Raw genomic sequence first — 16,414 nt, forward strand, 5'->3', positions numbered from 1 at the left:
GAATTTGGGATGCGCGTCTGATTTAGTCCCGCTGAGATCTGCCTGTATTACCATGTAATAGTAATATTAATGGTGTGTAATAATGAAATCCCAAACATAACAACCGTGTTGAGACTTATTTATTTTCCGTCTTTACATTGTATATTTCTTACATTCTAAGGTGAGCCACGTACAGAAAGAAACTATTGCAACAGTGTGGAGGGAGTTTTTGCTTGGTTTAATGTATGTATGGGGGGGGCTACATGGATGTTTATGCATGTGCAAATCAGCATAGTTGGGGAAGATACACAAAAATGGTTAGGAATTATTTTGTATTTATCTACTATGACACATATGCTAAAGTTTGCGCACATATGCTGACTAATTGACCATTAATGAAATTTGGTAGCTGCTTCTTGTGTCCATACTTAGCCACATAACCCCAATTTTAACATATATTTTTAATATAATTTATTTTTTACAACAAACAATTGTTATTATTCTGGAATTTTATATATATATATATACCAACATGTACAGCTGAACAATATTCTTACTAATTAATTTAACAATTACACAATTAAATGCTGCATAAGGAAGTAACAAGGAGAAAATGGGAAGATGAGACTAAATAAATGACTGTCTTAAGAGAATTGTACTTCAGGGGTTGTCTTGTTGTGCAATGAGGTATGTAACATCTTTCTTTAGTTCTGAATGAATGGCCAGTGTAATAGTTATAACAATTAAAAACAAGTCCTCTACTGATTAAAATACCATGCAAGTGTTCTGAAGTCTATTGATTCGTTTGATAAAATGGTTTCTCAGATTCACAGAATAAAGGGAGACATGGTAACAACAGACCAAAGGCACACCACACCACAATGTGCCCTTCACACAAGTGAGACATTGACTGACAAGGGTTGTATAATAAAGCATTATCCTAAAATGACATATGTTTCTATAGTTATTTGTAACATGGACTGTCAGAAGATCCAGCTCAGGAACCAGCAGTGTGGTGAAGATTGTGAAGGGGTTGCCAGTCCATTAGGATTTAAAGATCTGGTGATTTCCTCCTGCTGCACTGGGGGGGAGGGAACCGGCTCCTGCCTGGACGTCCACAAAACCCAGTCTCTGCCTCCTCTTCCTCTGTTCAGTCATCTGCAGACACAATGACACACATTAAAAAAGCTTCATCCACATCATTAAATAAACTGTTAAGGGAAAGCATACACTTTTAAAATGTGCTACCAATTACAAAGGATTGTGATTTTGATGTGTTACCCAGGTTGGTGTTTAAAATACACTTTACACTTGACTATTTTTACAAAACAGTGAGATCACCTGCTCCTTGAGTTCATTGAGTTGTCCTGTGAGCTGAATGACCACCTTCATGGTGGAGGACAGTCGGTCCTGCAAGATCCTCATCTCATTCTGTTCTCCATCTCCATCTGTCACCACCAAGGACATAGCCTGCATGCGTGGAAACCAGTCCAAGTTCTTGTTCTATGAGAAAACCGAATGACATTCAGTCCTGAAGACCATTCGCATCAATCTAAACTGACTGGTCTGTTGTTAGTAATATATTAATATAATAATTTTCCATCACGTGCTTTGACCATACCTTTATCTTTGACCATACCTTTATCATGTGGGCCACATAGCTCTCTGGTCCAGTATAATCTGTCTTGTTCTTCTCTCGCACCAGCACAATAAAATACAGATAATTCCAGATTTTGTGTTCCGATTTAATGTGCTCTTCAAAAGACACAGTCTTATTGTCAAATTTGTCTCTTTCAAGGCCTGTCAAAAGAGATACGTTTTGTAAACTGCATTCTGTCTGTGAACGCTTTTGAATTATTACAATCACTTGTCTTTGGCAATGAAATTCATTACGTTATGACGGCTGGCAAAGGCAGAAAAATCTCAGATATAAAATGTTCATTTCTATCCCCAAGTTTGCATGAAGACTACAAATTAATAATAATTGTCTGCTATGACCAAACTAGCAGTGTTGATGGAGCATTTACAGCCTCATACCACAGATGAAGCAAGTGGTCTTAAGAATCTCCTCTTTTTTCTGCTTCTCACTACGAAGGTCAGCAAAAGTGTCGATGATCACACCAAAGATCAGGTTGAGGACGATGATGATGACAATGAAATAGAAGAGCAGGTCATAAATGACTCGAGCAGGAAACAGTGCTTCCTGTAGATCACACGAAGGTAAAGTGTTCAAAAAGCACATTTATCATTAAGCTACATTTATAACAAAAAAAAACAAAAAAAAAACATGTACTTTTAAAAGCATTTTTAAAGTTTACACTTGTCCACAGCATTCAATTACTGGCTTCACATTTATGTTACATTTACTTTACATGCACATGTCTTAAGAGCTTCACAGTTTCAGAGGAAAAATTACGAAGTTTCAATACATCTTTTGAGGGTCTGCGCAGCACATCTCCAACTCCTCCTCCATTCCTGAGGCCGTGATTCAGCACCGTTACGATACACATGAGCAGGGTGTCACATGCTCGCTCCGTATTATCGTCTTCTTCTTCTTCTACACACACGAATTCACAAGCAATACATTACCTAACATTGTGTGAATGTCATCATTACTGTCACATTATGTATGTTAATAGCAAACAGTGTGCATCAGAATGCATGAAGAACTGAGCTCGTAAATGTAGTTTATTTAATCTGGCAGCAGGTGGTGCTGTGTGGTTGCATTAAAACAGAGGCTAAAATGGTAAAGAATACGTGAGCTGAGGTCTGTTGAGTTTTTGAAGGCCGCCCACCAGGATTTTCATCAGAAACTGCAGACTCTGCAGAACAGCTGACTCCATCTGTGCTGCAGGAGCTCAGGAAGTCCTTGGGAACTGTATCCAGTTCTCCACCTGTACAGAGACCATTCTTTCACCATAAAATCTCTCAGACCTTTACTCACCAACATGATTAAACACACCCCATGCACATATTCATTTCCTGTTGCATCCTCCAATTTTATCCACATAAGCTACCTTTGTCCAGCATAGGCAGGTGGTCTACTTCCATTATGAAGTCATTTCTGAGACACAGAAAGCCCACAATAGAAAAGAGGTAAACAAGGATGAGTGCAAGCAGTGCGGTGAGGAGGATAGAGCGTCCATTGCGCGTCACGCTTTTGATCACATTAAAGAGCGTCTCCTCTCGGTAGATGAGGTCAAACAGCTGAAGGAGACACAAAGAGCGCAAAACTCAAAACAAGATTCAAAACCACAATCAGCAAAATGAATGATTCTTACACTTCAATTATCATTTTGTTTCAGTTACAATCAATGTTTACTAAATGCTTGTGTGCACTACATACCAAAATGCTGTAGAAAAGCTCATGAACAAAAAGGCCCAGGGTGCTGGTCAGCACGTAGCCCAGGTGATACAGAAATTCCATATCCATCACCATGGCACGGTATCCCATAATAAAAGTGCCATTGTTGCCCACAAAGCTGACCACGAAAACAATCTTGTTTATCAGCTGTCAAAATTAAAGATAAGAAAGTGGGATTTACATAGTGGCCTTAACCTATTACACAATGTAATAACCTGCGCAAGTAGGGCTGATAAATGATCTTGTCAAATAAACCTACTGATAGAAGACAAGATAGGTCATAGAGATGTTTTATGATATCATGGGAAAAGTTTATATCACTATGTAATCACTTATATTTGTATTGATACAGCAACTACATGGGAATTAGCATTATTCTGGATTAGGATCTAAATTTATTATATCTGATAAATTAGATCATTGTGATATTCTTTACTAACTAAACCATGACTATTTATTACAAGAACATTATTTATTGCTCTGCCATTGTGATAAAAATACTCAACACATTTATAACTTAAGCATCAAGAATAATCATGTTATAATAAATCTCTTATTGTGGCAATGGGACGTACATTGAGGGTTCCCAGCAAAATGAGGGTGGGTCCAATGCCAAAATAGTAAATGGAGCGCAGTATGAGGGCCACTGTGAAAGGACGTAATCCATATCGCTGGGAGAAAAGGCCCATGACTGACAGGCCAGCAAAGCCCCAGAACAACATGGATAGGAGGGAGGAGTCTATCGCACCTGTGAGATCACATGACAATACATTTAATAAACAAGGCAAAATGTAAAAGCTGTTTCACTGAATGTCTCCATTTCAGTGAACAAATATATCTACATTGACATGAATGACATTAGTCTTATATCACCAGAGACTCCAATGTCTTTATTGTCAACAATACACTATACACACATGCATACACACCTAAGTAGCCTGGTGTTGAATTGTAGGGGTAAAAAAAAGCAATGATGAGGTTGATGAAGACAGCCAGGTTGAAGGAGATGCTGCCCCATAGTGTCATCCGCCGTGAGAACCAGTACAACACTGGCATGCCTGCAGATAGGATATGCTGAGTGGATGGTGTACACACACACACACGCACAAAAACATAACACACACACACATTTAGGCCAAAAGAAAACACAAACACTGTGAGGCTTACTGCGCAGCTTCTTCTGCCACTCCATCTCATTGTGCAGGAAGGATGTCTGCTCGAAGAAGTGCGTAACCTTGCTCCCCTGTTCATCTTGCTCCGTTGTGTTGAACACACGCACCTTGGACTCCTCTGTCAGGAATTCACAGATGGGGTGCACAGGGAAGACAATCTGTTCCATACTGCGGTCTTCACGGACAATCTGAAAAAAAGAAAAATCTGTAAATACTGTATGAATAAATAAATGTTGAAGTATACTATAATAAGCATGTAGTACTACTTGTAGTGCTCTATAATTTAACACTGGATAGAATATTACTAGTTCTAGTGTGGATAGAAAAAGCTGGCATGTGCCTAAATATAAAAAACTGAATAGACAAATAAGACCCACCTCAATCTGGGCTGTATGTTTTTCGTAGTACTCCAGAGGGTCTTCCTCAGGAATCTCAGCTGGAGCTGAGGACTTGAGCATCTGAGACAGCTGCTTGTTGTTCAGGTTGAGCTAAGAAACATATAAAATTATACATTAGAAAAATGGGTTTATATAGCATTGTACTCAGTATTTCAACTTATTACTTCAACTTGGTAATGGGCTCCGACAGAGTAGAAAAACAGCAAAGGAATGAGTACTACCATGGAGCTAATGCCCTCTTCACCCTCTTCTGTGGTTTTCTTCTGTGGCTTCAGAAGACTCTGCAGGACTTTGTTGTGTCGAGAAAGCTGTCAGAGTAAGATAACCTTCTCAAAAACTCTTCCAGGATTTCCGTGATCTCAGTAATGAATGTGCATTGTCTTAGGTCGTACCTGCAATGCTAGAATGTAGATGTTGTGTCCAACCTCCCGAGGTGAAACTTCTCCTTCATTCCACTCACATTCCTGCAGGTAGGCCTTCTTTATCACCTCCATCTGAAGACAAAACACACACACAGGTTGCATAATTACAAAAGCATTTTAAACAAATCACCATGGGATGTGCTCTGGGGTTTATTTGGAAAGGATTCTGATACATTTTGTATGACTATAACATTACAATATTTTGCTCTAACCAGTTCCCGAGGTCTGAGATTAAACAGGATCCTCTCTGCATTCTCGCTGTCATGCCGACTCTCCATTAAACCAAGCAGCAGCTTAGAGGCATTGTCCTGAGAAGAAGCATCATAACTCATGTTAAAGGGGGCAATTAAGAAAATCTGTGTAAATAAAAGATGTGAAGTCTGCACTTAATATCATTCATTACCGACCTTCAATTGCAGGACCATTTCCATGCGGTAGCGGCACAAGGGGCTTATGTCATTGAGGATGAGGGCAGTAATGATGTCGATGCCATTGCACTCGTGTGTTACGATACAGGTCTGAGTATGAACAAAATGATACTTATTACATATAAAACATTCTAGATATCAGAATAATGAGAAGGGGGGTCTAACAGAACAGAGGTGTTGAGTATTTATGGTGGTAGTCCACTTAATTGTTTTATTTGAACAGATTCCTTATTATTCAAGAAATCTTGTTAATATTACTGAAACCTCACAAAGGTCTGGAACAACTGACATGGGGTTACTGATTTCCTCTGGTGTTCCTAAACTGTCTGCTCTGGGGTGGACCATGCTGCCAAATTGCTGTACTGGTTCTGTCTCAGGGACCTTGATGGTACTCTGAGCTTGATGAACTGACCTGGTTCTCCTGGCAGGGCCCTTGGCAATACTCTGTGAGCGTCTCCAGTGTCTGGATGATGAGGCCTACATTGCCCTCATTGATGTAGAGGCCTAATAGGCCCAGTCCTCCTGTAGTACTTCCACACATGATGTCCAGGAACTGTAGAGTCTCACACACCAGGTTATAGTTGGCCTTGTTATTTTGGCATCGAAGGAAATTCTTTGATGAAAAAAAAAAACATTATGTGAAATATTCACAATGTACACAACCAAGCATTCTTTTTCAATCAAAAGAGAGATATCCTCACCTGCAGGTCATGGTTGTGGTTCTCACATAGCAGCTGGAGAAAGCGCAGGATAGGTTTCATGATGCTCACCGATGGGCCCAGGTCCATCTCTACCTCCTGTTGCTCTACTGCTTGGGCGACAGGGGGGCCTGTTTCAAACTGAGGAGGGACTGCAGGCTGGGAGAATACCAACTGCTGAGAGCCAGCTGAGGACGGGTAAAAAAAAGAAGACAAGCTCATCCTTCCAACACTGGACTATGCTGTGCATTTTATTACCCTTGTAGAAGCTCCTATGGTATCAGTACATGCGCATCTGACCCAGTACAGACAAAAAGCATGTGATGATGGGACTAAAACATATATGGAGCCTTTTTGCCAAATCCACTCACCAGGATCAAGGTCTTTGTCATCTTTGGCCTTGTTGCTCATCTCACCTACATTTACAGAGACGGTGGCCTTGATATCCTGCTGGGCTTCCTTCATGCGATCGTCTAGAACCTTAAAGAATTTCTCTGATTTATTGTCCCCCATCATTAGCTTGTAAAAAGAGTTCTGTAAAGAAGAAAGCGGAGGTGAGACACTTAGCGAAAAAGTGGTCCTGACGGTGATTCCAAACATGTAATGCAATTTCTTTAAATGAACCTCTTCTCACCACCACCTCACTGATTCTGCATGAGTTATACTGGTTCTTTCAATTAGTTGTTTAGTAGCAAAAATAGAGTCCAAATTGTGCACCGAACCTGAATTTCTGTGTTCCCGCCCTCGAGTAGACATATGGCCAGCTGGATGCTCTCCTGGAAGATCTTGTCATTTTTGGTGCTCATGATGAGGTCTGTAAAAAGCTTAGTCCCACCTTCTCTGTCCAAGCGGCACTGGATAGCAGCCACAGCAGCCCAGTCCCTCTCCACCTCCCCACCTGTGGTCACATATATGCAACCATTCCATACTGTTTATTAAGCAAACATATACTACATCTGATAAATGAAGGCCAGACTGGCATACCTGTTATTCCTGTTTCTAGGGCAAATATGAAAATTAAACTGATTCTTGAATTGTGCCCTGTACAGTCAGTCACTGGCATATTTTATACAAGCCTATCTTTTCAGTATTCAGTATCAAATATTTATTATAAATATTTAGTCCATGTAGTTGCTACAAAATATGCATTAAATGGGAAAGAAGCCTCAATATTATACAAAAATGAGTGAATTCATCTATTGTGCTTCATGAATAATCTGACCATCTACCTCCTCCACCAAGCTCAGCCAGCTCAGCCTTGTTGTTCCCTTTTTTGTTGTTAAAGAGATAGTTCTGCAGCAAGACCTTCCGTAAAGCTATTCCCTACAAACAGAAGGAGTGTTAAACACTGCAAAAGCAGGCATGCATGTTTACTCAACTGCTCAAATCTGTCATGCACACTTCTCACCTTCTCATCAAAGTCCAGAGTGCGTATTAGCATTTGCTGCAAAGTTTGGAGCACCTTGATGCACAGCTTTTCCTCACTGTTCATCAGGGCTTTGGTGTGCTGGATCAGTCTATATATACATGCACATGTTAAATTGTCACTCACCGTGCTGTCATGCAAATGTGTGTTTTACAGACACACAGCACTGCACACATGCATGAATGAATGAATGTCATCTTTAAAATGGCACATTACTATATGCGGCTTTAAAAGGTTTATGGTTAAATGGTATAAAAACACTCACTTGGATATGAAGCCCCCAGACTCACAGCGTACTCTGGCATCTGTGCCTTCCAAGAAGAGCAGTTCAGGCTGGTGGAGAACATCCACCAGAACTGACAGCTCAGCATTCACGAGGGGTTTGAGCCTCTGCTCCAGAGTATTTATTACATCCTGCACAATCACAAATTAGCATTACATACTGTAACATAGGGCTGCACGATTATGGCCAAAATAACAATCACGATTATTTATTTGTTTGTTTGTTATCAATATTGTAATCACAATTATTAATCAAGAATCAGGATATTATATAGACTATATTATTATAGACAGGACAGTCCATTTTCTATAGACTTGTCAAGAACTATACTATCTTACTATCTTAATCAATGTTATGCATTGATGCTTTGTTCACTCGTTATTATAGCCGTACGTGGCGCAAAGGTCTGTCATTTTCGCTTGTGAAAAGAAGCTTGATTGAATGAGCTTGGAACCCCTTCCAAATATGACGGCGGTATTGACACATGCTGAGAGGCTGAATGAGACATCTAGTGTATATATGTATGGTGTATATATCAAATAGGGTTAACAATTTTTTCAACCCCAAATGAGTGGTTGATTGATTAATTGTGCAGCCCTACTGTAAGGTGAAAATAACGCCTCATTAATAGCAGCTATTACTCATTAAGCCTTCACATGTGAGGAACTATCTAAAGTACAATGACATCCTTGGTGCATGCAGAAGCTCTTCTTTAACCCACCTGCAACTTCTCAATAATGTTCTTATAATCATAGGGATTGCTGGGAACAGGGGGTCGGCTGGAAAGCGTTGAACTCTTGTAGTTGGGGTTGGAGCGAGACAGGGAATTCTGGGTAACACTTTTGAGCATCAGGTTGACTTGTGATTCTAGCTCAATGGGCAAGGTGATGGAACGGCTCTTTGCTGCACACAAAGAGCAAATTAGTACTGACAACAAATAAACTGTCAGTTTAGTGGAAAATAATAAAGAAACGAGACAGGACATGAAAATTTACAGTGGTTTTAGAAGAAACAAGAAATTAGTGCTACATAATGCACTTAACCTTCATTCATTCCTTTAGGATTATTTAGTAAACATATCAACATGGTTATTTTTATAATTTTTTTTTATGTGATCTTTTCAGAAGGTTGAGCAAATCCTCACAGGTTACAGCTAGAGTTCGGATGCAGGTTTCCACAAGCACTCTGTGTTGGGGAGGCAGCCATGGGGAGCTGAGAAGACGCAGGGATGCCTGTAGAAGCTGCTGCACGATGGTGTGGTGTGACTGAATAAGAGATGCATTGATAAGAGGCCACTCTAGCATGTGAATACACATTTGCAACTCACACTCAGACAAACCCCACCTGAAGGGAGGTGCTGTTCTCAGAGAACGGGGAGCTGAAGAAGGCACTGATGGTGTCTAGCACTACAATGATGATGTACTTCTCAAGCATGGGATCAGACACCCTCTTCTCACGTTTATTGCACACCTGATTGTATGCACATACACAGATATAAACATGAAATGTAGATTTACATCTTTATGATTTGCCTGTGAAAACACATCAGCAGGAGAAACAGCATCTGTTAATCTCACCTGAGACATGTCCACAATGAAGTCCTCAAATAATCTCCATATGTGGTTGCTTGTGTAGATTTCCTTCATCTCTACCTCAGTGTCAATGTAGCAGTGATTCACAAAGTTCACATAGGCTATCTTTACCTGCTCATCCAAAGGCCCAAAACAAGAGACATCAAAGAGAAAACAGTGATTGTTCAAAATATCACAGCCATTAACAGTAAAATTTCAACCTTATTTACTTTGGATAATATTAACAAACGTCACCTCTGTTATGCAGTCTTCATGCGTGACAACCCTCACCACATCCTCCAGGGGCAGTAGCGAGGTGCATTTGATTTCAGTGTAGACGTTCTTGCCCTCAGCACAGGCCGCCAGCAGCTCTACCAGAGAGATATGATAGCGTAGAGGGCTTTTTTCCAACACCCCTTCCCGTGACTCTGCCATCAGCTCCAGCATTGTGGCAAACGATGCCTTGTCGTTGTAGAAAACCACCACATCATCCCCTGCGTTTGTTAACTGCAACAAACACAGGTACACAGACATAAACACTCTTTCTTAATGCAATCTTCTACAAAGAGGACCTCATACTTAAAAGTGATAAAAAATGAACACAATATTCATAAACCTTATTCAATTCTACAATATATTATTATATTGTACTGTGTTGCTTGAGAAACACCAACGTATGGAATGCTAACATACCAATAAACATGACTCTGATATCCATAACCCTAACACACATACTGTATTTGTGTAACTACCTACAGAATAACACTGTGCTAACTCTAAATTAGTTTCATTTCTTATTTAATATTTACTAAATGGACCTCCTCACTTCTGTCATGATCATGTCCTGGCATTTCTTCACATATTTGCCCTCAGCCTTGATGATGGTGTGCAGAAAGTTGAGGTACTGGACATGGCGGCCGTGGGTGGCCAGGCAGTGAATAAAGTGCTGGAGGATGTGTTCGCTGAGCTCTGTACACAGCTGGTAGTTGTTGTTGAAGATGTACTGCACTGTCTCTGCCTCAAGGAGCTGTGAAATGGGGGACACAGCAAAAGAAAGGCTTTTGAGAGACAGAAGGTGCTGTCTCTATAGTTTCAAACAATCCAGTCAATCCATCAACTTCATTGAACATTTGTTTTGATATTTGAGTCAATTGTTCTGATATCAAGACTTTCAAAATGCATTTGAAGTGGTGCTTACACCTGGACTGAGGAACAGATTAAGGTGCTTGTGGAGCAGGGCCTGGTTCTCTTGGTTCCCAATGCAAAACTTTTGCAGGAATAGGTGTGTGTACCTAATGATCTCCAGCATTTTTGTATCATTCTAAAAAAAATAGAAAATAGGTTCATATTTAATTTTGTCAAGCTGTAAGGAGATTACCTATAAAATTACCTACAAATATCTTGAAATGTCATGAAAATCCACTTTATACCCACAGGAATAATCAAGTCATGCTATCTTCCATACCTTGTCATAAGAGACCTGCAGCAGGTCCAGCATGACTTTATGGGCACCCATGTTCTTCAACAACCTCTGCTGCTTCTTAAAAACCCCAGAGCTGCACATCTTATACAGTCTTTCCAGAATCTGGTAACAAACAATAAAGAGAAGAATTTCTGTATTTGAAATTAAACATTCAAAAATACAGCATTTCTAATCAGACAAGGCACTGAGTAGAAATAATTTTTTATGGAACTGATTTAAAAACCTCTTTAACGATCTGGTAGTTCTCATTACTCTTCTCAGATTTTTCTTTCTTTGCAGGTGACTCATCAGCGGCAGGCTAAATGAGAAAGTAATTTGAAGCAATTAAAATGCCTCCAAATGTACAGAACCCCACCATAGTACTAAAGATCCCAAATTCATTTAACTCTCAAATTGCTCACCTCTGTATTCTCCTTCTTGTCTTTCTTCCCATCTCCTTTTTCTGAGATCCCTTTCTTCTCCACCCACAGCTCAGATTTTTCCACCATGGTACGGAGGCGATCGAGATCACTCTTGATCAGTTTGTAGTTGTCTACATCCTGAGTGGAAATCAGCAGCTGCACCTGAGAGGACATCACAGGAAAAAAGAGGCATGGTTACATAAAATGGATAAAATAAGTATGAGTAAAATAAGATTATTTTCTGAATATTCTATATATATTCTATATATATTGCACCTATATACAGCAACAGTGAAAATAGTCAAAAATAACTAAAAAAAAAAACACTGATCGAAAACCAAAATTGAATCTGCGAATGGTGCTGCTGTGGCTAAAAATATAAAGAAAGACAAAAATCAATTCAGATAAAATCTGATCTTCAACAGTAGTTTCTAGCTCCCAGGTGGCTCAGAAGAAGCTCAGTACCTGTTTGAAGGTGTGCAGGACCTCCTGCCTCTGGCTGAAGTGTTTGAAGAGCAGCTGCAGAGCCCCAGAAACCAGCGGGGGATAATCATGCATGATGAGGTGGATCAACACTCGCAGAAACATGCGACCGCCTTCATCATCCACCTCCAGCATACTGTTGGCCTTCCTGTGGGGAACACTGTGCATTAATACTGCAGCTTTAATACAATAGCATATGACAATGCGTGTTCAATTGCAACAATGTCGCATCAGCACTGCACTTTTTTTTTAACAAAAAAAAAGTAAAGATTAAACATACTAGTCACTGCTGCAAGACATCTTAGCTCAGAAAAATAACAGTATATTTGTCCAGTATCGAATCTGTGGCTGCAAAAGTGAATCCATGCTCTAATTAAACAAACAGGAAAAATAATGGCAACTCACCCGACTCCAAACATAGCCTCAGCCTGTTCGCCAATGTGCTGGAGGTTTAAGTCTGCAGGTTTAAAGAAGTAATGGCCATAAACATTAAATTGGCACATACTATTAATCACACACAATATAGAACATTCACAAATAATAGTAGTTTTTTTACAGGCCAGTCTCTGATAATCCAACATATGTACTTATAACACTGAATAAAAGTTTGGTACAAATAAAAATTGTCATTTTTTGCACCTGAACGCTCCACAGCTGATGTAGCATCTGCTTCTGACATGGGGTAGACATCCACAAACTCCTTCTTGAAGACTGACAGCAGAAATGAGAGGCGGTAGTCCAAGCGCACACTCAGGATGAACTGAGCATGAGCAAAGGAGACAGAAAAGCATATTCAGATCGATGTCGGGGACCCACCAAACATGATGGAGAGAGCAGGGTACGAAAAGTATAGAGGACCTGAAGGATCTCAAGGATCTTGACTTTAGTGTCCATGACGGTGATGTCCTGCTTGTCAATGTTGTCTTTGCTGCGACCCTGGGCATCCAAGCCTATACTCGTCCGTCCAGGTAATATGGACTGCTTCCTGCTCAGGACCATGGTGGACATCATCTGGCCCATTCCATGGATGGAGCGCTTCATATTCTTACCTGAGCAGATACCAACTCATTACAATTTCGCTTGTATGAATAACAATGAAGACCTTTCTTGACTTGGAGTATAAAACAAAGAAAAAAGAGCTCACCTCCGCTGTCATCATGAAAGGTGGGGTTGGGCAGAGGGTTGGGGGTGCAGTCAATAATGCCCAGGAGTGTCCTTGTGAGACGCAACAGCTCAAAGAAGCTGTAGAAGCCAAAGTAGATAAGGTGCCTAGCCAGGCTTACCACCTGTTCAAGAATCCATAGCGGCAATTGAGGACAACTTCTACTTTTTTCCATGTTAGTCACATTTAAACAATATATAAAAGGCAACAATTAAGCACCAAATGTGTTTTTATGCAAAGGATTTAATTATTAAGGAAGAACAAAACTCCAAACCTACATGGCCCTGTGGAGTGGCCTTGTCAAAGTCCTGACCTGAAATCTACTGAGATGCTGTGGCATGACCTTAAAAAGGGGGTTCGTGCTCAAAAACCCTCCAATGTGGCTGAACTACAACAATTCTGCAAAGATGAGTGGACCAAGATTCTTCCACAGTGATGTAAAAGACGCATGACCTCTTAAGCAAGCCATATTCATCACATTACATACATTCATTTAGAGTGGCTTGTGAGTTTTTTAATTTGCATCCATAATTATTGATTTTGTTTTGTAACAAGTCATGAACATGGAATCTAATGCACAGAAGATCATATGATACCTCAAAAGTAAGTTTGTTCTTCTCTTCATTGGTGAAAGGCAAGTCATCGTTAAGGACATTATTTAGGTACTCCTCCATAAACACCATGGTGTTAGCAAATTTATTCTTCTTGTTATCCCTTGAGTAGTCCATGTGGGAGTCATAACTGTGAGAAGGAAAGTACAAAGGACAAAAAGAACAACATTAGAGGTGAACTGAGGTGAAATGTAAAGCCCTAAGTTCCAAATAATCTTAAATGCAAGAATATGTAGGAATGTCCTAAAATTCTATATTAAATGGTTTCTTATTAGTGTCTATTTACAATTTTGAACAGGAAGTGGACATACTCTTTGATAGAGATGGCAGTGGGAATCTCTGTCCAGAGGCGAGCAAACTTCACCGGTGTGACAAGCTCCTGTGGGTCACGGTCAACGTGAGCATGTAGCATGAGTCTGCAGAAGGACGCCCGAAGGTCGAAAGGCAGTGTCTCATCCATCATGCAGAGGAAGATGAGCTCCACATCCAGCTGTTTGGAGATCTCATCGATAGCCAGGTACTGGCGGTCCAGGCACATGCGTGCAAACAGCTTCAGCTGGTACCTGAAAGTCATCAAGAGATCCTAATCAGGCATTTTTGCTTATTAATATGTATATTATAAGTCATAATCCATTACTGCTCAGAGAAAACAAACAGGAGATCTATGGATTATTTTGCCAAAAAACTGAATGTTTGATGCACAGTAGTACCTGTAGTAAGTGAGCACATTCTCATCATGAGCATTTCCTTGCCGTGCCTCCTGTGCAAGCTGGCGGATGCTTTTCTCCTGTGTCTCATTTGTCTTGTCCATCCACATCAGCCAAACCTCGTCCTCTTCAGTAAAGTCCTCTATGCGCATGTAGTCAGAGTCATGTGGCATCTCTTTGGGCTGACGGCGTCTGCACCAGGCCATGTGTTGAATAAAAGAGTATGTTTCATTTCTATAAAAATGTATGTTTCCTGACTGATTATAAATAAAAATGTTCTCAGTACTCAAAACTATAATTGTTGTAAGTGGTTTGGGACAATAGTGGGTTATGTGTGTAGAAATGCTGCTCACTCTGTTTTGATAAGGATGTCCTGGTTCTTCGGGTCCAGCACACACTTACAGATCAGCTCCTGGGTCACTGGTATAGCAACGTTGTTTGACACACAGAGGTCTGATAGGTAGTCTAAAAACCTACAGGAAAACACAATTTCATCATGATTGCATTAACAAATCTATTATGTTAATTTGTGCAACCTATCATTTTAGAAGAATGTGTTGTGAATAAAAGCAGTAGAAACTACCTGGGTTCCCTGTTTTTGCGCACCAGACTCACAAATGTCTCCACCTCGGTTTTAGTGATATGCTTCTCTAGCAGCTTTCGATTGTTGTGCAGCAGGGCAGTGATGGTGTCCTCAGCCAAGATATCATAACCAATCTGGGACTGCATCACCCCGAACTGCTTGGCAATGTGCTCCTGCAAACCAAAAAACAATTCATAGAATTTATTCATAGAATCAGAACACTGACCAATAAATTATTTTATTTATGCGCATCGGGGTGACAATGGGGGTGGTGGGGGCAATGTCCAGTAAGTACAGTAAGCCTGACTGTAAACCCAGTACCTGGTTCTTACGATAGTCTTCCTGCGAGTGACGCAGTACACGGTAGCACAGGCGTAGCATGTACTGGTAGGGAGCATTTTTCTGGTCTGAAAGCTCCTCTAGTCGCAGCAAGGGACCCTCATCCCTTCGTTCCTTAAATGGGACCTTGATGATGCCAAATATCTGTGCAAAACAAAAAACACATTTTATTACACTAGCTTGTCAGGAACATGATCGGTTCAATGAAAAATTTACTAAACTACTAAACACATTGCAGAGATAAGTTACATATTTCAGTGAAAAAGATAAAAGTATGCATACACAACTGTGAAAAGCCTTTAGTAGCTTATCCAACTATCTTATCCAAATACAAGTAAATTTGTTAATGCAATAAAACCTTTTTATTAATTATCTCTCTTTGAAAAAGTTATACAAAAAAAAATCCAGACTAATTTCCACTGAATAATCAGTATCACATTTTTAGACTGCAGTAGACTGCTTTATTATGAAGTAAAGAACCTTAGAGTGATACCTGTTTCAGTATGTTCTGCTCTCTCATGAGCTTTTGTCTCTCACGGTTGGGTTTGCCCATCACCACCTCTAGAACTGGCTGTCCATTGTTAGTCTGGTCCACCACAAAGAACACCAAGTCCTCTAGAAGTTTAATGGCAAATCTGTAAGATAAAAGTGAGACAATTATGGTGTAAATCCCCCCAGAGTGTCTTGAATTAAGATATGAAAGCACATTAGTGACTGAAGACTGCACCTCCGGTCATTCTGGCTGATGAAGCCCTCTGTAAAGCGGTCCACCACAGTGCTTAGCATAAAACTGGCATCATTGGCAAAGTCCAAATCACGGATCTCCATCACTGGTACAGATACAATAGCGAAGGCCTCCTTATCCTCCTTCGTAGGGCATGTCCCGAGCTGTAGACAGAGAAAG

At 40.3% G+C, this 16,414-nt stretch overlaps 1 protein-coding gene across 2 annotated transcripts in view; it reads right to left on the reverse strand.

Annotated features, from left to right (window-relative positions):
* Positions 1–97: 97 nt before the first annotated feature.
* The window catches only part of LOC114797781 (inositol 1,4,5-trisphosphate receptor type 3-like), a 32,135-nt gene continuing 15,818 nt past the window's right edge, over positions 98–16,414 (reverse strand). For both annotated transcript variants that reach the window (XM_028992852.1, XM_028992853.1), the window contains 46 exons: positions 16,238–16,398; positions 16,004–16,145; positions 15,493–15,654; positions 15,172–15,344; positions 14,942–15,061; positions 14,592–14,780; positions 14,193–14,444; positions 13,867–14,011; positions 13,253–13,394; positions 12,967–13,157; positions 12,748–12,868; positions 12,514–12,565; positions 12,091–12,256; positions 11,626–11,787; positions 11,448–11,522; positions 11,207–11,326; positions 10,940–11,062; positions 10,568–10,768; positions 9,997–10,248; positions 9,748–9,873; positions 9,515–9,640; positions 9,315–9,435; positions 8,892–9,073; positions 8,153–8,301; positions 7,870–7,978; positions 7,691–7,784; positions 7,184–7,359; positions 6,833–6,995; positions 6,465–6,649; positions 6,176–6,376; positions 5,743–5,853; positions 5,548–5,643; positions 5,306–5,407; positions 5,135–5,221; positions 4,893–5,003; positions 4,511–4,703; positions 4,273–4,401; positions 3,919–4,091; positions 3,326–3,490; positions 2,997–3,186; positions 2,775–2,873; positions 2,409–2,536; positions 2,017–2,182; positions 1,619–1,779; positions 1,321–1,482; positions 98–1,137 (listed from right to left, as the gene is read on the reverse strand). In XM_028992852.1, the coding sequence (XP_028848685.1) occupies positions 1,024–1,137; positions 1,321–1,482; positions 1,619–1,779; positions 2,017–2,182; positions 2,409–2,536; positions 2,775–2,873; positions 2,997–3,186; positions 3,326–3,490; positions 3,919–4,091; positions 4,273–4,401; positions 4,511–4,703; positions 4,893–5,003; positions 5,135–5,221; positions 5,306–5,407; positions 5,548–5,643; positions 5,743–5,853; positions 6,176–6,376; positions 6,465–6,649; positions 6,833–6,995; positions 7,184–7,359; positions 7,691–7,784; positions 7,870–7,978; positions 8,153–8,301; positions 8,892–9,073; positions 9,315–9,435; positions 9,515–9,640; positions 9,748–9,873; positions 9,997–10,248; positions 10,568–10,768; positions 10,940–11,062; positions 11,207–11,326; positions 11,448–11,522; positions 11,626–11,787; positions 12,091–12,256; positions 12,514–12,565; positions 12,748–12,868; positions 12,967–13,157; positions 13,253–13,394; positions 13,867–14,011; positions 14,193–14,444; positions 14,592–14,780; positions 14,942–15,061; positions 15,172–15,344; positions 15,493–15,654; positions 16,004–16,145; positions 16,238–16,398 (6,768 nt within the window). In that variant the 3' untranslated portion in view covers positions 98–1,023. The remainder of the gene's footprint in view (positions 1,138–1,320; positions 1,483–1,618; positions 1,780–2,016; positions 2,183–2,408; positions 2,537–2,774; positions 2,874–2,996; positions 3,187–3,325; positions 3,491–3,918; positions 4,092–4,272; positions 4,402–4,510; positions 4,704–4,892; positions 5,004–5,134; positions 5,222–5,305; positions 5,408–5,547; positions 5,644–5,742; positions 5,854–6,175; positions 6,377–6,464; positions 6,650–6,832; positions 6,996–7,183; positions 7,360–7,690; positions 7,785–7,869; positions 7,979–8,152; positions 8,302–8,891; positions 9,074–9,314; positions 9,436–9,514; positions 9,641–9,747; positions 9,874–9,996; positions 10,249–10,567; positions 10,769–10,939; positions 11,063–11,206; positions 11,327–11,447; positions 11,523–11,625; positions 11,788–12,090; positions 12,257–12,513; positions 12,566–12,747; positions 12,869–12,966; positions 13,158–13,252; positions 13,395–13,866; positions 14,012–14,192; positions 14,445–14,591; positions 14,781–14,941; positions 15,062–15,171; positions 15,345–15,492; positions 15,655–16,003; positions 16,146–16,237; positions 16,399–16,414) is intronic.

Source organism: Denticeps clupeoides, chromosome 10 (genome assembly GCF_900700375.1).
Source record: "Denticeps clupeoides chromosome 10, fDenClu1.1, whole genome shotgun sequence".
NCBI lineage: Eukaryota > Metazoa > Chordata > Actinopteri > Clupeiformes > Denticipitidae > Denticeps > Denticeps clupeoides.